At 55.7% G+C, this 20,189-nt stretch overlaps 1 protein-coding gene across 1 annotated transcript in view; it reads left to right on the top strand.

The window, feature by feature from the left end:
• The window catches only part of ALX4 (ALX homeobox 4), a 45,092-nt gene extending 25,595 nt beyond the window's left edge, over nt 1–19,497 (top strand). The window contains exons 2-4 of the mRNA XM_043482445.1: nt 7,285–7,595; nt 16,391–16,519; nt 19,161–19,497. Of these exons, the coding sequence (XP_043338380.1) occupies nt 7,285–7,595; nt 16,391–16,519; nt 19,161–19,490 (770 nt within the window). The 3' untranslated portion in view covers nt 19,491–19,497. The remainder of the gene's footprint in view (nt 1–7,284; nt 7,596–16,390; nt 16,520–19,160) is intronic.
• The last annotated feature ends 692 nt before the right edge of the window (nt 19,498–20,189 follow it).

Raw genomic sequence — 20,189 nt, 5'->3', positions numbered from 1 at the left:
TCCTATGTCCTCCACTGTCTCCTGGAGTTTGCTCAAATTCACGTCCACTGAGTCGGCTACCTTTCCCAGAATGGCATGCAATACATAAGTGGAGTCAGGTACCATCTCCATCTGGAGCCTGGCTTCCTTTACAGACAGTAATGCTGTCTTTGAGAGTCATCCATACCATTGTTCACATCACTAGTTTGCGCCTTCTGTCTCTGAGCAGTACCCCATTGCGTGGCTGTTCCATGCTTTAAAGGACATTTGGGCTGTTTCCAGTTTGAGGCGATTGTGAACAAAGCCACTATAAATGTTTGCATGCAGGTTTGCCGTGAAAAGAAGTGTTTGTTTCTTGAGGGCAAATGCCTAGCAGTGGGATTTCTGGCTCCAGCCGTGAGCGTATGTTTAATTGTATAAGACACTGCTGCACTGTTTTCCCACCAGTGATGGAAGAGAGTTCCACGTGCTTCAGTTCCTTGAAATCACTTGGTATCGTCGAGTTTTTTATTTCCATTGCAGTAGGTATGTAGCTATATCTCATGAATATCCCTAGTAAATAATCTCTAGTAGGTAATACATTGAGCTGGTTATTACGTTTGTTAGTTGCTCAGCCTTGTCTGACTCTTTGCGATCCTGTGAACTGTAGCCCGCCAGGCTTCTCTGTCCGTGAAATTCTCCAGGCAAGAATACTGGACTGGGTAGCCATTCCCTTCTCTAGGGGATCTTCCCAACTCAGGGATTGAGCCCGGGTCTCCTGCATTGCAGGAGGATTTTTCACCATCTGAACCACCAGATGTATATCTTCTTGGGTAAAATGTCCATTCAAATAGCTTACCCATCTATTTTAACATTCCTGTGAAGTGCCACGCTTTATTCCAATGTCACTAGTTTTCCACTAACGTGCTTTTTACTGTTGTTCCAGGACTCTGTCTGGGAAACCACATCACATTTAGTGCCCCATGTCTCAGCCTCCTGTGATGTGTGACAGTTTCTCAGACTTTCCTTGTTTGGAGAAGCACATTTGGGCTTTGGGTGGGTGTGTGTTGATGGCAGGAGTGCCTATATCATCTCGTGGGTGGCTGGCTGAGTCCCTGGGTTACCTCTCCTCCACATCCTGGCAGTTCCTCCGGGGCAGGAACACAATCCATCTCTACCCGGTACACACAGATACACTCCACGTGTTTGCTGAAAGGCCGCCCCGGTCCGGGCTCCCCCTTTGGTGTATTTTATTGGGCTTGGACCCAAAACTCAGGCCATCCAAGCTGAACTCGGGACAGAGCCCAATGGCAGAGGAGGTGGGCTGGGGCCGTGATCAATGGCTCACCTTTAACCTCTGCCCCCACCCCCGCACGACTGTTTGGACAGCAACGGGTTTACTCCGTGCCCTTTAAATAGCATGAAAGGGCCTCACGCTGGCCTGTTTTGTTTAAGGAGATTGCATTGGCGCTGTGCACGCTGCCACAGGGCGTGTGAGGCTGGCTCACCCGAGAACAGGGTGAGTGGCGTGTCCCCCACAAAGCAGATGCTTGTAGGAAAAATAGATATAATCAAAACCATGGAGGATAACATTACTCCAGCCCCTTAGACAGACGCTCCATACGTCAGAGCGTGTGCACAACTACACACACACACACACACACACACACACAACAGCACACATCCACTGGCACACACGCCCCGCTGGTGTGCCTGCCCTTGACCACACAAGCCTGCACACTCCACAGACCTGCCCGCAGGCCACTACACATATGCTCCCCACACCCATTTGCCACGGCAGGCGGCAGACTTGTACTACATGCCCGAGGGTGCACATCCATGCACACGACAGGGATATACACACAGAGAGGGCGGCAGCATCCTCTCCCCAGATGGCTTCAGAAGTTCATTCTCCTTAAATCACAATCACAAAAATAATTCTCTTGAAATCACAGTCATGAAAAAAAAATTAAGGCGACCTTTGGAAATCTTTCAAGGCCTTTCATGTCAAAAAAAAAAAATGGTTAGACTAGGTTGGAGCAACACCCTAGGGTTCAACCAGGATGAATAGATAGAAGCTAAGGGAATGAAGGGGCTTCCCTGCTGGCTCGGACAGTAAGGAATCTGCCTGAAATACAGGAGGCCTGGGTTCAATCCTTGGGTCGGGAAGATCCCTGGAGGAGGGAATGGCAACCCACTCCAGTATTCTTGCCTGGGAATTCTATGGACAGAGGACGTTAGTGGGCTACAGTCCATGGGGTTGCAAAGAGTCAGACACGACTGAGTGACTAAGCGCGCACACAAGAGAATGAAGAAAGGTACCCGTTTCTTCTATCTCTTGAAATCCAGTAACCAAGGCCATCCAGCACAGACCAGGTGGCCCCCAGAAGAGGCGAGGCCTCCTCCCTGGGAGGAGAACAGGCAGAGGCTCAAGGGTGTCTGTGACCCCTGATGAAGAATAAGCCTTGAACCAAACGCCGCCCACTCATCAGAAGTGGTCATGGGAGTCTCTGAAGCATGGGCGTCCCTCCCGGGGGGTAGACACTCCGGATTTTCGATGATGTTCTGTGCATATTAGTTGATTCTTCTGGGTAGTCTGAGATGTATTTCCAGATCAAGACATTCCGGGGGAAGCTGCAGCTCGCGAGGACGTTGTCTTGGGCCCCCATAGCCTGGGACGAAGCCCGCCCAGGGGTCCCTCCCCACTCTGGGCGGGGCAGCTGCACAGCATCGGCCAGAGACTGTGAGGGGCTGCTCCAGGGAGGATGGGGGGAAGCCAGCTGGGCAGGCAGGTGGCCTGGTCCTAGCGACGTCTGTGGCTGCTCAGCTTCACACCAGCAGCGGATGCCATGTGGCCTCAAGAAGGCGCGCCCGGCAAAGGGGTTAGCCGGGGATTTCTGGGGTCCTTTCCGGTCTCCCGGCGTGGCAGCACGATCAGTGCAGAGCCGGTTCCTGGCAGATGCTGGACTGGGCTTCTGGAAATGTCAATTCCAGAGCTCGCTCCACGAAGCCCCCTTTCGGTGCTCCTCCTGCGCTTCCCCCAGCGTGGCCCTCTTCCTTGCTGCGTGGAGACGTCGTCTGTGTCTGCCTGTCCTTCCTCCTCCTGCCCTGCTTTCCGTCTGCCCTCTTCCCCTCCTGTCCCTCAGTGATCTCACCCCCTCCTCCTGTTTCAGCTGTCAGGCTGTGATGGAGGCGCTGCCCACTGCATGCCTCTCTTTCACGCATCCTCACCACCTTTCTCCGTTGTCTCCGAGGATGCGTTTGTTCAACAGACGTCTCTGCGCGTACCCTCTGCGCCCACCCTCTGCGCGTACCCTCTAGGGACTGGCAGTAAGCGCACACAGGTAGCTGGACAGGGTGAGCGCTCGGCAATGTTTGTTAGAAATTGTCCATTGATCCCTCGGTAACCTCTTGCCTGCCCCGTCCTGGGCTGAGCCCTGGGCTGAGCAGGGACAAATGGCCCGAGGTCCCAGCCCTCAAGGAACTGATTCCATAAGGAGAAGTTGGACCCTTGGGGTTGGATTAAAACATAGGCAGCAACTAGATGGACGGGGTCTGTATGATTGCTGCAGTCTGGAAGGGCTTCCTGGAGGAGCTGGTGCTTGACTGGACCTTGGAGGTCAGCTGGAAAAAAGGGACGTTCCGGGCAGGTGGGCAGAGGGGGAGCAAGGAGGTCAGCGCTTTCCTTTGTTCAGGAGTAATTCAACCTGAGTCTCGGGCCCCCTGTTTTCAGTGGCCGTCTTGTTGAGGAGGGCCTTATAGAGCAAGCCGGATCCTGACCAGGCCCAGGTCTCAGATCCTGACCAGGCCCAGGGCCACGGTGGCAAGTCTCTACCCAGCCTCTCTGGATCCGCTAGTTGGAGAGCAATCTGCTGGCTTTGCCCGGAGCCCAGCACTACCACCCATCCCATCCCTGGCATTCACCTGGCTCACACGGGCCGGTTAAACTCAGGGTCTCCTACAGAACAGCAGCGAGAGCTGTTACAGGAGGATGGCCCACTCAGAGGCATGGTAGCCATCCTCAGATGTCCACAGGGCTGCTTTGGGGAAGGCCCATGGAGGTTTAGAAGCCGCGCCAATGAGCCAGACTGCAGGAAACAGACACAGGCTGGACCTGTGGACAGATGGCCCAGCGGTCCTGGGGGCGATGAGCTCCGTCACCAAGGCTTGAATGACAGCGCTGGGTGCAGATGCTTATAGGGTGGCGGGAGGTGGGAACTGATGCCCCCGAGTTTGGCACTTTGGGAATGAGTACCTTGGCTTGTCATTCTAACGGGTTGGGTCAGAACCTGGGGGGACTTTCCTTTGCTGTCTCAATTAGGAGCCCAGCCTCAGAACCTAAAGTGAGGTCAGTGAGGTCACTCAGCCATGTCTGACTCTTTGCAACCCCATGGACTGTAGCCTACCAGGCTCCTCCATCCGTGGGATTTTCCAGGCAAGAGTACTAGAGTGGGCTGCCATTTCCTTCTCCAGGGGATCTTCCCAACCCAGGTATTGAACCCGGGTCTCCTGCTTTACATACAGACGCTTTACCACCGGAGCCACCTAAAGCAAGATGATTGACAATCAAGACTTGAGATTTGGAAGGTTTTGTCCCTCTTCGAGGACCAGCGAGGCCTCGGTTTGCCAGAATCCCTTCTGTCTTGAAATCTTGAAGCCTTTCCAGTTAGCTGACATTTGCCTGGACAGATGTGCCCCCAACCTCTCCCCACTCCAGGCCCCAAGGGGAAGGTCCCACTGGAGACTAAGGCGGGAGGGCTGCCCCACGGGGCCAAGACGCCACTCCTGCCTGCTCTCCCCACTGCCGACGGGGCGTGCCTGCTCCCATTGGCACAGGAGGCTCTGGCACTTGGAAGGCATTGTCTGAAGTCACAGGCAGACTTCAGGAGAGCCGGGACGAGAGCAGATCTCCCCACCTAGTGCCTGGGGTCTCCCATGCTGCTCCCCACACCATGCTATCTCCCCACTCCTACCCTTTCAGTGGGTGGATGGTGGTGGGGAAACTTCTCTACTTGGACAACTGGGTGTTCAGCCAGCTCCGCCCACAGCATAGAACCAGCTCAGCAGGGGTGGGCTTCTCCCAGGCTCTCTCATCCTCCGGGACTGGTTCTCTGCCTCCTTGATGCGCAGACCACGCCTCTTGATTACGTGAGGACCTGGGGATTCCTTCTGGTCTTCCCTCTCTCCCCAGGAAAGGCCCCTAGACCATGGGGTAGCAGTGAAGGACTGGCCCAGAGCTGAGAGGCTGCACCCTGTCCCTAATTAGGGCACACTTCTTATTCTTTCTGGCCTCCGTTTCCCCTGAATTAACACAGGAGTTTAGTCCCTACCGTCCCTCGATGTTTATAACATGGAGTTTCCCCTGCACGGCCCAGCCCCTTCTGCTGTGTGGGGTGTTCCTGAGCCCAGGCTGGATGCCAGAGGATACGGGAAGGGTCCACAGGGTCATGGGATGGGGTCTGGGCAGCAGTGCTTGGGCAGAAGGGATAGGGGCTGCAGCCACTGCCCACCCCCCCAATCTGGCCTCCAGGAAGTTGCATAACAGAGATGTTATGTTATTTTTGGTGAGACTGGGTGGGATTTCTTCTCTTAAAAAAAAAAACCCAAAACATAAAATGTATTTGTCTGCCAGGAAGATAAATATCTTTGCTGAAAGCTCTCAGCCCAGCTGCCAGCTGCAGTTTGCATGACGCTGTCACCGAAGCCGTGGCGGTCTGCGTGTGCCTGGACTCACACGGGTGTCCTCCATGGTGCCCGAGGGCCGGCCCCCCAGCCTGCTGGCATCCGTGGCCCTCAGGAACAGCCTCCCAAAGCTGCTTCCAGGCCTGCTCTGAGCATTAACCTCCACTCCCTTTCCTCACCGCCTTGGAGGGGATGACAGAGGCAACCTGTCCCTCTCAGCTCCCCAGCAATAAGGGAGCCCCCAGTAAACACAGCGCCAGGGAGGGTGGAGGGCGGATCCGAAGCTTCGGCTCCAGGATCTGGTCGGAATCAAGGGACTGGGGCTAGAGGCACCGTCCTGATGATACCTAACCCCTGCGGTTCAGATCTATTCCCAGAAGAGGAGACCGAAGGTCAGAGTGGTGCAAGCCCACACCGACCGCAAATGCTTGTCGTGATCAGAGCTTTCACATGTGAAAGGTTTTGTCAGATGCTCCCCACACGTGTCTTATTATCCTGTATGTTATTTCACTCTCTAAAAGTCGCAGTCCCCAATGGAATTTGGCTCAGAGAGGAACTCACACCCCATCCGCACCCACTCCTGTGCTCGGGGCTCCTGGGAGGGCCCTGCCCACTGGGAGGACTCCTCCAGGGCTGGACTCTTCTGCTGCTCACAAGTCTAGACCAGAATGGGGAATAACTACCTGTAAGCCGTTTTAATCCCACAGCTACCCCATGAGGGAGATCCAAGTATCTGTGCCCTCGTTTCGTAGAGGGGGAAACTGAGGCACAGAGAGGTTCAGTGAACGGTCCAAGCACACAGCTCAGGAGTCAGACACGGGGGGACTCACACCCTGGGGCCAGTTGCAGAGCCTGTCCCCTAACCTCTGCCCTGGGGCGAGTGTGTCTGCCCAGGGCGCTGACGGGGCTATCTGAACGAGGATGACCTGGCCCTCCCACCCTGGCCTCTGTCTCCTCACCTTGACCTGCACTGGCTAATGTCCTTGCCAGCTCTGAGCATCCAGGAATCAGCTGGCAGAGTCCCGTTCTGCTAGACAGCGGTGGCTGTGGGCTCTGGGGCGGTGAGCTTTGTGTAAATCTGCTGGGGCCCCCGGCTCAGCATGCTGGGCATATCACGGGGAGGACCCCCTCTTTCCTTAGTAAACACAGCCCCGACCTGGGTGCGGGGAGGATGCTGAACCCCAAATAGAACGAGGCCAGGCAAGGAAGAGCCTCTCCTTCTCACCTGAAGGCCAGTTGGGCCAGACATGGCTGCTGGCTGAGCTTTTGAGTCCAAAGGACTGAGTCAACATCCTCAACACCCAAAGGAGAAGTTCTGGCCAAAGGGAGTCCTTCTAGAGGGAGGAGCCCAGGGTCAGTGGGGATGGAGGGTCAATGTTATAGAGGTCAGATCGGCTGGCCCGGAGTCACAGGACGTAGGTGCTAAAAGGGGCTCGTGCTGACATAATGGTAAAGAGGCTCAGAGAGGGAAAGAAACTTACCCAAGGTCACACAGCACGTTAATGACATCAGTACCCAGGCCTCCAGACCTTGCATCTAATACCTCCCCGAGAAGGGAAAAGCAGGGAATGGCTCCCCCGTCCCTCCTACCTCTCGTGCTGGGCTCGGCCATTGGTTTTTTGACTTTGTTTCCTCCCCCTTCAGCCAAAGAGAGCTCCCTGGGTGAGCCAGAGTTGCCACCCGACTCTGACACGGTGGGGATGGACAGCAGCTACCTCAGTGTGAAGGAAGCTGGGGTGAAGGGGCCCCAGGACCGCGCCAGCGCCGACCTCCCCAGCCCGCTGGAGAAGGCCGACTCGGAGAGCAACAAGGGCAAGAAGCGGCGGAACAGAACCACTTTCACCAGCTACCAGCTGGAGGAGTTGGAGAAGGTCTTCCAGAAGACCCACTACCCCGACGTGTATGCGCGGGAGCAGCTGGCCATGAGGACCGACCTCACCGAGGCCCGCGTGCAGGTCAGTGAGGGCGCCTGGGAGGGCAGGGGGAGTGGGCTGGCCCCTTCCGCCGGTGGCCCGAGCCCGGACCGCCTGACCGTCCCCAGTCACACCAGGGCTTTCCTCACCTCAGTGCAAGGAGCTCGCCCCTTGCACACCTGCCGTAACCAGAGCAGTTCTGTTTTTGTTCACTTTCCCATCCTGCTTCTTGCTCTGGTTGGAGCTGGCCTGGGGCTCCCAGGGGAGGGGCAAGGAGCCCATCGGCTATGCTTCTGAGTTATGTGTGGTGTGTGAGTCCAAGCTCTCTCGCGAAGGAGGTGATGATGATGATGGGTCTCTGCTCTGGAAGGCCTATCTCTTAGAAAGGAAACAGGAGGAACTGAAAAGACGTCCATGGCGCCCCATGGGCAGAAACCCAGACAATCCAACTCTTCTCTTGGCCCAAGCTGGCTGCCTCCTCCTCCATCTTTCAGGTTCCTGCTCAGTATGCCTCCTCTGAGAAGTCTTCCCAATTGCCATGACTATTGCCCCCTACCATCACCCAACCATCAAAACACTAATCCCAGCACAACCCAGCAGAGCCCAACATAGCTCAACACAGCACAACAGAACGTAACCTAAACCAACACAGCTCAACCCAACAGAGCTCAGCACAGCCCAGCACAGACAAGCATAGACTAAATCAACACAGCTCAGCTCAACACAGCTCAGCACAACTCAACATGGCTCAGCACAACTCAACACAACTCAAGTCAACACAGTACAACTCAACAGAGCCCAGCACGCCCAACACGGCTCAGTACAACACAACTCAAGTAAACACAGCTCGCACAACTCAACACAACTCAAGTCAAGTCAACACAATACAACTCAACAGAGCCCAGCACACCCAACATGGCTCACACAGCACAACACAACTCAAGTCAACACAGCTCAACTCAACAGCCCAGCACGCCCAACACGGCTCAGCACAACTCAACACAACTCAAGTCAACACAGCTCAACTCAACAGAGCCCAGCACACCCAACACAGCTCAGCACAACACAACTCAACCCAAGTCAACACAACTCAACTCAACAGAGCCCAGCACACCCAACACAGCTCAGCACAACACAACTCAACTCAAGTCAACACAACTCAACAGAGCCCAGCACACCCAACACGGCTCAGCACAACACAACTCAACTCAAGTCAACACAACTCAACTCAACAGAGCCCAGCACGCCCAACACGGCTCAGCACAACACAACTCAACTCAAGTCAACACAACACAACTCAACAGAGCCCAGCACACCGAACACGGCTCAGCACAACTCAACACAACTCAAGTCAACACAACTCAACTCAACAGAGCCCAGCACGCCCAACACGGCTCAGCACAACTCAACACAACTCAAGTCAACACAACTCAACTCAACAGAGCCCAGCACACCCAACATGGCTCAGCACAACTCAACACAACTCAAGTCAACACAATACAACTCAACAGAGCCCAGCACACCCAACACGGCTCAGCACAGCACAACACAACTCAAGTCAACACAATACAACTCAACAGAGCCTAGCACACCCAACACGGCTCAGCACAGCACAACTCAACTCAACACAACTCAACAGAGCCCAGCACACCCAACATAGCTCAGCACAACTCAATACAACTCAAGTCAGGTCAACACAATACAACTCAACAGAGCCTAGCACACCCAGCACAGCTCGCACAGCACAACACAACTCAAGTCAACACAGCTCAGCTCAACCCAGGCCAGTAGAGCCCAACACAACACAACATAGTCTAAACCAACACAGCCCAACACAACACATACAACCCATCATAACCAAAATCAACACAGCTCAACTCAACACAGTTCAGTTCAACCCAACATAGCTCAACACAGGCCAACACAGCTCAACACAAAACAATACAACATGACCCAAATCAGCACAGCTTGACTCAATAGAACCCAACACAGCTCAACACAGCCCAACACAACCCACATAACCCAACACAATACAACAAAACCCAACACAGCTCAACCCAACCCAGCAGAACCCAACCCGGTGCAGCTCAACACAACCAATCACAACCTAAACCAACACAGTTCAACCCAACAGAACTCAACACAAGCCAACACAACTCAATGCACCACAGTGGGACCCCATACAGCTCAACCCAACCCAACACAACACAACACAGCTCAACCTAACACAATACAAAACCAGGTCACCTTCTACCACCTTGTCCTATTTTTTTTTTCACCTTGTCCTATTTTATCTTAGAATTTATTATTGGCTTAAATTATGTCATCTGTTTGTCTCCTCTCACTAGAATATGAGCTCCTTGAAGGCAGGTACAATCTGATTTTTCATCACTATAATCCCCACCAATTAGAGAAGGCTGAACTAAGATCAGAAAAGGCAAAAAATAAATATATGTGGACCAACTGACCTCCTTTGTCCAGAGAGGTGTGTCTCCCCTCCCTGCATGAAATTGTAATGAAGGAAAAACCAGAGAGGATGCAAAGTCCTCTAAGTACCCCAACCACAGATGTCAAGATCCATGTACTAAAGCTCGAGCTTCAATGTAACACTAAGTGAATGCCATGTTCAGCCTGCCTTCCCAACCCAAACCATGTTGAAATAGCAAATCAAGTGTTGGCAGGTAATAGTTTTTCCCTCTCCAGTGGGCTTTAGAAATCAACAGCTTAAAAGCAAAGAGGAATCTTTTTAAAGAAGCAGCACAGCTCAGCTGGGGTCCTTTCAATGCCAGGACTAAGAGCCCTGTTACTCAGCAGACCCCAAGGGTGCCCTTCTTGCATTTTTTCACTAAAGAATCTTCTGCAGAGTATTCCTGAAGTGAAGTGAAAGTCACTCAGTTATGCCTGACTCTTGTGACACCATGGACTGTAGCCTGCCAGGATCCTCTGTCTGTGGGATTCTCCAGGCAAGAATACTAGAGTGGGTAGCCATTCCCTTCTCCAGTGGATTTTTTCAACCCAGGGATCAAACCCAGGTTTCCTACATTGCAGGAGGATTCTTTACCGCATAAGCCACCAGGAAAGTAGAGTGCTCCTAAAGTGAAAATCTCTCAGTTGTGTCCGACTCTTTGAGACCCCATGAACTGTAGCCCACCAGGCTTCTCTGTCCGTGGAATCCTCCAGGCAAGAATACTGGAATGGGTAGCCAGTCCTTCTCCATCTTCCCAACCCAGGGATCGAACCCAAGTCTCCTGCATTGCAGGTGGAGTTTTTATTGTCTGAGACACCAGGGAAGCCCTACGGTGTCAATAAAAGGCTCATCAGTCTCTGTTTAACAAGGCAGAGACATTTGTATTAATAACATGGTCCAGAAATGTTTTCATCTAAAATGGCTAACGTGTAAAAGAGACTGGTAGTTGCCAGTAAATACACAGCCATCCAGAAACAGCAGGGGACTCTGAACAGTCAGCTCATTTATTCATAAATTCCCTAAAGCAAGCTTCCCACCTTATTCCTCTCCAGCTCACAGTGAGTGTTTGGGGAAGGAAGACAGGCAGCTGAGGCCTCACTGTGGTTCCAGAAACCTTCTCACACCCACTGTCTCACCTGAGTCATATGACTTCTGGCGCCCCAGACTCTGGACAGGAACCTCAGCATCTGGCCTCAGCTCAGCCAGTGGATTTGAGAGGAGTGTCAGGAGTTGGTGGAGAGAGAGCCGCTGGTTATGGGACATTCCTGTAGGTGCTGTGTTGATGTGAAGCGAACTGTCCATTTTATGTGCCGGATACATGTGTACACGTGTGTGTGCACATGTGAGTCCCTAACAAATGGACAGAAGTGCCCAGGAGTAGAATTCACTTAGCATTGATAGGATGATCCTTCTAGTAAACACACGAAATGACACTGCAGCATGTTTAGCATTTTTCAGGCACCAGAATACAGCTGAAGCAGAGTGTTCTCTCTCTACACACACACACATTTATGCCTGCTTCCAAAAAGGAGCTGGGGCAGCTTACACTTAAAAGATTTATTATTTTCATCCTAGAACAATAACAACGTCATGAAATGGGAAGGTAATTATGTCAAAGATCTAGGCTAAGCTAAGGATCATAGATTTCACTGAGCGCCAATTTCGACGCTGAGCTTCCCAGCCGCCAAAGCAAAAAGGGGAACTGTGCTGTGCTGCCCGTCTTATCATCTGAGGGGAAGACCACAGAATTCTAGAAGGCTAGTGCTGGAGATACTCTTGCCTGGAGAATCCCATGGACGGAGGAGCCTGGTAGGCTACAGTCCATGGGGTCACTAAGAGTCAGACACGACTGAGTGACTTCACTTTCATGCACTGGAGAAGGAAATGGCAACCCACTCCAGTATTCTTGCCTGGAGAATCCCAGGGACAGGGGAATCTGTTGGGCTGCCGTCTATGGGGTCGCACAGAGTCTGACACGACTGACTCGACTTAGCAGCAGCAGCAGTGCTGGAGAGGACCGCCTCGTTCTCTCATTTGCTATCGAGGAAGAAGAGACCCAGAGGCAGGAAACCATCACCCGTGACCAGGTTACTCAGGAAAGGTGATGGGGTGGCTGTGCTGAGAAGAGAATGAGGGACCCTGAGTTCCAGCCCAGTCCTTCTTTTCCTGTAGTTTGCTGCACCAAGAACACGTGCCTAATTGTTCTGAGGCTTTACTTCGTATAACGGCAGCAGGGTGGGTGGGATCGGCAAGTGCGTCAGACCTCTGGGTTGTGCCTGGCAATGCCCTGGGGATGGAGGAGGGGAGTGGGGATGGAACCTCCTGCTTGCCTCGGATGAGTTTGTTGGGGGCCCGTACTCAGCTGATGGGAAGCCAGGTACCTGGCGCAGAGTGATGGTGGGGACAGGGACGGGTCCCCCCACCTCCGAGATGGACTTTCCTGGGAAGAAACCTGGAGTTTGGAGCCGCTCCAGGGGCTGCAGGGGCCTCTGTGCTGTCTGGGATTCCAATCTCCGCAGCTGGTGTCTGAAGACAATAAGACATAGGCCTCCCCGCCCTGGGCCACCCCGCCCTGGCCCCAGATGGGCTGCGGTTATCGGGGGCCTCCGCCAAGACGGTTGGTTCCCTGGGGAGAGGCCCGTGCAGAGCGGGTCCAGGCCGGGGTGGGCCGGGAGCGGGATGGTCCTGGGCTGCTGTGACGCATTGAAGGGAAGGCCGGGGCCGCCGGGTCCCTTCTCCTGCCCAGGGTTGCCCAGTGGAGACGAGCCTAGGGGCTACACAGCCTGAGGCCCAGGGCCTCTAGGGGTGCAGCTGTCAGCGCCCCTGGCTTCAAGGGTCAGAAATAGGAGGATGCTCTGAGCCTCGGGGGCCCATGCATGTGAGCACAGATGGGGCCCGGGAGGATACCCCTGCCACCACCCAAGTTTATGCATGATGAGAGTGAAGACCAGGAAGCTAATGGAGCTTAAGCCTTATCTGGGCAGAAAAGCTCCAGCCTCGTCTGCATGGTGAGGCCCTGGGGGCAGGGGCTGGAGGTGGGCAGTTCTGTTCCCCTCGGCCTGCTCCCCTCGGCCTGCTCCCCACAGCCGTGCCGCCTCCCACGATCTCCATCTTAACCTGCAAATAAACCCCTCTGCCTGACCTTCTTCACTCCCTTCCCAAAGGCTGAGCGCTCTCAGCTGCCTCTCCCCCAGCTCATCTGTCTTCCCAGATAACCCAGGTCGCCCCTCTCCCCCGCCTCCGCCCCCTACACTGGGCTCCAGGCACCCCCCACCAGCCAGCATTCCATCTACCCCCACTGTGCTCCTCCCCTCACCCCCAGGCCCCCTTTGCAGGACACCAACTTCCTCCTTCCCCACCCGTGTCTCCCACCATAAGACCTGAGTCCACGGAGACTCAAGGGGGAGGCCCCCACCACGGCGGCAACCTCACTTCTAGGCTTCTCAGCCCCGAAGAAAGAAAGCAGTCGTATATCTAGATGCTTCCAGTGGGCTTCTCCCCTCCCCCTGGCCTCCCCCCTCCCCAGAAAACCCTGGGAGGCTGAGGAAGGAGCGGAAAGACTGAGCTAAGCCTGCAGGAAATTAAACATGAAATGAAAACAAGCGCCTCTGATTCATTCTCTCATCCTGCCCCCAGTCCCCCATTCCAGGCCACTGATAAAGGGGGATCCCATTTCAGCGGCCCAGAGAGGAGACCCGATCCGCCCTTGGCTCCCAGTGGGCGGCCTGGGCCTGGACCCCAGGAGCCCTGGGAGGAAAGGGGAGGCCCCCCCGGGAGGCTCTGGGACAGGGGCTGAGGCCCCAGCCTGGGAGGGGATCAGCCCCCAGTGGGGGACACAGGAGAGCGGATTCTCCTGCACCAGCATCAAGATGGAAAACAAAGTGATGTTGAAATGCCAGCAGCTCAGGATGTGTGTGTGTGTGACGCTTGTGCTTGTATACTGGCTAGGACGGTGCAGACTCACCTCTCCTTGTGTGTGTGTTATGTGTATGTGTGTTGTGTGTGTATGTTGTATATGTGTGTTGTGTGTGTTGTGTGTATGTTGTGTGCATGTGTATTGTGTTGTGTGTGTTGTGTGTGTATGTTGTGTGTATGTGTGTTGTGTGTGTGGTGTGTGTGTTGTGTGTTGTGTGTGTGCTGTGTGTATGTTGTATGTGTGTTGTGTGTGTTGTGTGTTGTGTGTGTTGTGTGTTGTGTGTGTTGTGTGTGTTGTGTGTGTGTTGTGTGTATGTGTGTTGTGTGTGTTGTATGTTATGTGTATGTGTGTTGTGTGTGTTGTGTGTGTATGTTGTGTGTATTGTGTGTTGTGTGTGTTTTGTGTGTGTTGTGTGTGTGTGCTGTGTGTATGTTGTGTGTTGTGTGTGTGTTGTGTGTATGTTGTGTGTATGTGTGTTGTGTGTATTGTGTGTATGTGTGTTGTGTGTATGTTGTGTGTATGTGTGTTGTGTGTTGTGTGTGTTGTGTATGTTGTGGTGTGTGTGTGTGTGTATGTTGTGTGTTGTGTGTGTGTTGTGTGTATGTTGTATGTATGTGTGTTGTGTGTGTTGTGTGTATATGTGACGCTGGTGCCTGTATACTGACTGGGAAGGTGCAGCCCCACCTCCCTCCTCCCCGCTCCCTCCCCACACTAACATGAGCCACACCTACCCCTTCTTTTTTGACTTCTTTCTTCCTGAAAAAGACTGTAGGAAAGGAGCTATAAATAAACCAGGGCGAAGTCTGAAAACTCCCTGAAGCACTTACCCTCTAGCTCACCTTGACTTCGGAGGCACAGCCCCCGGGAAGCTGGCAGCACAGATGCTGGCCCCAGTTTCCAGATGCACAAACTGAGGCCCATGGAAACGCCGGGCAGGCCAGCGGGCACCCATGGGCTCAGCAGCCTCTGTGCCGCCCCGCAGGGGGCGGGCCAAGGCCTCCGGCCCAGCTCTGGCTCCCTCCTCCCAGGAAGCTCCGTGCCCTGGGCCCTGCTGCCAGGGGCGTGCCCTGCACCGGAGTCAGCGGGCAGGTGTGCAACAAACTGCCAGAAATCTCCCTCTGAGAAGCTCTAAAGCCTGGGAGCCAGCCTGCAGCCGAGCCTGCTCACGCCCCCTCTCCCATCCTCCCTGGTCCCCGTCACCCTCTCCCCAGACCCCAAGTCACCCGTAGGGGTGCCAGACCCCAAGGCCAGCTCTTGCCCAGGAGCCTCGGGAAAGTTCTCAGCTTGCCAGAAACGCTACTGCAAAGGAAGCTTCTATTAAGCCCAATAGCTTTTGTTTGAAGGTTCTCAATTTTTTTCTTAAGTATGATCAAACAAGACCCTGGCTCATACACCTGACTCAGAGACCACAAATCCCCAAGAGGTCCCCTGGTCAAGTCAACGCAGCATCCCCGTGCTTAGTGACAGATGGCGACCCTCTTACCTGGTGTTCGAGGGCCCCTACCATCTGATTCCGTGATCCTTCCCCTCCCATCGCTCTCCCAGCTGGTGGCGTGGCCGGGCCGTTTCTAAACTCAGCCTGGACTTCTGTCCCTCCATCCCCCACCTTCCCTCCACAAAGCTGTCCCTGACCGTCCTCTGACAGCCCAGCTGAAGCCCTGTCTCCCAGAGAAGCTGTAACCCAAGAGGTCCTGACTCTTTCCACAAAAGGCTGCATGGGGGATTCAGGAAGTGGAAATTCCGAATCTAGGCCGAGAGGTCCCAGGAAGCCCGGGCATTTTGGAAAACGATGGAAAAACCACACGTGTGTGATCCTCTGTGCGTGCTTAGTCACTCAGTCTTGTCCGGCTCTCTGTGACCCCGTGGACTGTAGCCCGCCAGGCTCCTCTGTCCATGGGATTCTCCAGGCAAGAATATTGGGGTGGGTTGCCATGCCCTCCTCCAGGGGATCTTCCTGAGCCAGGGATCGGACTGGCATCTTATTATATCTCCTGCATTGGCAGGTGGGTTCTTTACCACTTCACCACCCAGGAGAATGAATCTCTGGTGAAGCACTCACAGCTGTCATCAGATTCTGCCCAGTATTCTGTGGCCCCAGAGAACTGGGCTGCCCCATGTCAGGGCTGGTTAGTTGACCGCTGAGATGACTGGTGACGTGTTCTGTGTGCATGTGACACTTGCCTGCTCTGGGTTCTGAAGCTCAGAAAAATGAACCTATTGGCCCAACATCACGCCTACGACTGGGGTGTAAACTGCCTTCCCGGCTCTCAGCGTCGATCCTTCCAGATTGTCAGCTCTTGAGCACAGAGACCAAGGTAGATGTGTTATCTGTAGCCCCACAGTCTTGACCCTATAACTACAGCCGGAGGGGCTTGAGGGCAAGGCTGGTGCTGCCCCGAACACGGGGGCCCCAGTTCCGGGCCTGACCCCGGCGGCAACTGCTCTGTCCTGCAGGTCTGGTTCCAGAACCGGAGGGCGAAGTGGAGAAAGCGGGAACGCTTTGGGCAAATGCAGCAGGTCCGGACCCACTTCTCCACGGCCTATGAGCTGCCCCTCCTCACCCGAGCAGAGAACTACGCCCAGGTGAGTCCCTGCCCCCAGCTGCCTGCTCCGGTGCCCTGAGGAGGAGCACCCTCCCCAGAGAGAGAGCTGGGGGCTCCAAGTCCCCGACTCAGGCCCGTTCCAGGAGTGCACTTGTGTCTCCAGGATGAGGGAAGCCCAGAATTCTCTCTGCCCAGCATAAGCGTTGACCCAGCCTTGGCTGGACCTTAGGGAAGGGGAGACTGGGGGAGGAGGTGAGAATGACTTTTCCTTCGGCCACTTTGGTGACGGGCATCGGAACTGAGGAATGCTGAAGGCCAGGGTCCTTCTAGGCCACCGGGAGCCACCCAGAGTGTTTCCTAGGAGAAGGGGGTCCCGAAGCTGGAGGACATGAGTGAGGCAAGGCTGGAATGAATGTGGGATTCTGAGACCCAGGATTTAGGCTGTCATCTCAGCTCCAGAACTTTCTCCGTTCAGGCAAGTCACAAATCTGAGCCTCAAGTTTCTTCACCTAGGAACTGGGGATTTTAAAAGCACTTGCCTCAGGACTTCCCTGGTGACCCAGTGGTTAAGATTCCATGCTTCAACGGCCGGGGGGCCTCAGGTTCAACCCCTGGTCGGGGAACTAAGATCCCACATCCCACACGACGTGGCCAAAAAAAAAAAGCAACTGCCTCAATTCTTTCACAAGCTTGTTGGAGGGTCCGCATTAGATTGTGCAAAAGTGCTTTGTGAACTACATGGATTTAGGAAGGTTGCTTTGCGTGTGCATGGCTCTCCCAGGCGTCTGGCCGTCTCTTCCCATCCCTTCCAGAGCGTCTTCTTCCCCGGCTGTCCATCGGCCCCTCATCCTGGTGGCACTCGGGTCCTCAGTGGGATGTCAAGGGACGGGAAGCGATGTGGGTGAAGTCAGGCAGCCAGGACCCTTGGAGAGATGCTTCTGGGGCCAAGTGCTGTTGACGTCCCTCAACCTGCCCTGCAGAGGCGGCCAGTTCCTCCCTCTCAGGCTTCCTTGTGCTGTGGCCTCCACCTTCGGCCCCAAGCCTGGGCCCGCCCAGCAGTGAGCCAGGCCACAGGCCTTCCTAGGCCTCCCTTACCTCTCACTCTCCTGGAGCTGAGATAGCCCATGGTCCCTGGGTACCCAAAGAGACCCGTGCTGCCCCTGCCGCTCCAAGGATTCACATGGTCGGGGGCAGGGGGCAGGCCCAGGGATGAGGCTGGGGAATGGGGAGTGGGGGTGGTCTCCTGCACACACACCACCTGCATCAGCTCCCACCCCACCCATATTTTTCTCTCCTCTCTCCCTCCTCCCAGCCAGCCTCCCTCTGTCCCCAGGAGGATGGACACCCCCCAGCCCGGACTCCTTGGCCTTGACCTCTGCGGCCCGACCTCACACGCCAGAGGGGCTCATGCTCATTCTTCTCATGCAGCACCACACACCACATCCCCCAGGCTTCTCGAGAGAGGCGGTCCCCATCACCCGAACCTGCAAGCGTTCTTGCTGTCATTGCAGTCCCCATGGCATCTCTTGTCACTCCTTTTATTACAAACTTCGCTGAAAGTACCGAACACTGTGGGGTGGGGGTCGGGGGCAGGCCGGCAGAAGCTGCTCCAGGACCACTGAGAAGCCCTTTCACGTGGCCGGGAGGTGCACCATCTCCTTCTCAGAGCCTGTTCTGCCCATCATCCGCCCCACCGCCCCCGTCATCCAGGAGAGATGCATTTCTGGCTGAGTCCCCAGCTCTGCCTCCCTGTAAATGCTGAGGGAAAACGGGGTCTAGAGCGGGAAGCTGGGGAGGGGGAAAGGATTTTAGCTGCACAGATAGAAGACAAAGTGTCCAGTTCAACCCCTCACCCGCTGCCCGAGCACCTTCCACCTCTTCCACCCGCCTCCCCAACCCCCAGCCAGGAAGCTGTGGGCATCCTGCCTGGTTCCATCCATCCACTTACCACCTCCCAAGGCAGCCCTTTTGGACCCTGAATTACTTCTGAAGCCTCAAGGGCACCAGCCCCTAGGACCTCCGCTACTGACCTTGGCTTCTGAGAGAATTGAGGCCCCCACCGTCCACTCTGAGAGTGGACGGCCCCAGAGCCAATGTTCCCAATGCCAGAGCTCTCTGAGCTTGTGTCCCCTCCCATTGATCAAATCACAAGGGTGCGCTGGGCCTGGGGAGAAGCTGGAGTGGGGTGAGGCCCAGGTGCTGACCCCAAGCGGGTCCATGGGTGGAGAGACAGAGTCTGCCTCTGCGTCTAAAATCCAGGGCTGCCAGGAATTCCCTGGGGGTCCAATGACTAGGACTCTGACTCTGACTGCAGGGGGATCCCGGTCAGGGAACTAAGATCCCGCAAGCAGTGTGGTCAAATAAACAAAATCAGAGGCTGCCCTCAGCTGGTGAGCTGTGCCCCAGGATGACCCTTTCACTGGACTCTTGATGGAATTTGGAGTTCAATCCTTAAAACGGAGTTTCTGCTGCTCTCCTGGACCTGGGAACGGAGGAACCAGAGCATAAAACCCCGAGGCTCCTAGGGGGCTAGATGGCCAGGCAGGTTTGGAGAGCCTCCGAGGTTGGAGTGGTTTTATCATCAGGATGGGTTTGTAAGTGAAGAGAGGTCACCTGCGAGGGACAGGGAAGCACCCCCCTGTCCCGCCAGCCTGTGACACATCCCCCTCCGCTCTCCCCAGATTCAGAACCCATCCTGGATCGGCAATAACGGGGCCGCCTCGCCCGTGCCAGCGTGTGTGGTCCCCTGTGACCCGGTGCCCGCCTGCATGTCCCCGCACGCCCACCCCCCCGGCTCCGGGGCCAGCGGCGTCACCGACTTCCTGAGCGTCTCGGGGGCTGGCAGCCACGTGGGCCAGACGCACATGGGCAGCCTGTTCGGAGCCGCGGGCCTCAGCCCGGGCCTCAACGGCTATGAGCTCAACGGGGAGCCGGACCGCAAGACTTCGAGCATCGCGGCCCTCCGCATGAAGGCCAAGGAGCACAGCGCGGCCATCTCCTGGGCCACATGACAAGACCGCCCCGCCCCGGCCCTGCGCCCTCCCCCGCCCTGGGGCACTGGCCGCGCCCACGCTCCCCAGGCCCCCGGCCCCCCCACTCGACTCCCCTCTTGGGCACCTGGCCTGGGCCCGGGGGCCTGACCCTCAGCACTTTCAGCCGCCCCAAGTCTGAGGCCCCCGGGGACTGCGGGGAGGGTGGGGGGCGGCAGGCACCGAGGCCGGGCCTTCCGCTCCCGGCCAGAGGCAGTGGAGGCAGCCAGGTGGCCCGAGTTTTGCAGCTTTGCATCCATTATAAGCTGAAGACCCTTTCTCCCCACTCCTGCTCCTCTGCCCTGCCCGGTTTGACCACTGAGTCGAGATCTAGATTCCCACCTGGACCAGCTGTGGCTACAGTGGCTACGGGAACGTCCGTCCTTCCCTCTGCTGTGTGGTCCCCGATCACCAGCCCGGTGACCGTGTCTGGAGAACAGATGCCCTGCCCACTCAGCCTCTGCCGCCCATCTCCTGTGCTTTCCCTCAAAGCCCGCGGACTCCAACCTCCTAGACCCAAGGCACCCGCCTCGCCTTCACCCTGGACGCGAGGAGCCCGGGTCCTGCTGTCTGTCCCGCACGCACAGACACGCTGTGCGCACGCTGACACAGCCCCCACACGTTGTCTGGACGCACCCAGAGGGACTGCGCAGAGAGAGAGAGAGAGAGAGGAGCTGGCGC

This window comes from Cervus canadensis, chromosome 11, assembly GCF_019320065.1.
Source record: "Cervus canadensis isolate Bull #8, Minnesota chromosome 11, ASM1932006v1, whole genome shotgun sequence".
NCBI lineage: Eukaryota > Metazoa > Chordata > Mammalia > Artiodactyla > Cervidae > Cervus > Cervus canadensis.
The sequence above is the reverse complement of the archived record's forward strand: the minus strand, read 5'-3'. Positions and strand labels throughout refer to the sequence as shown.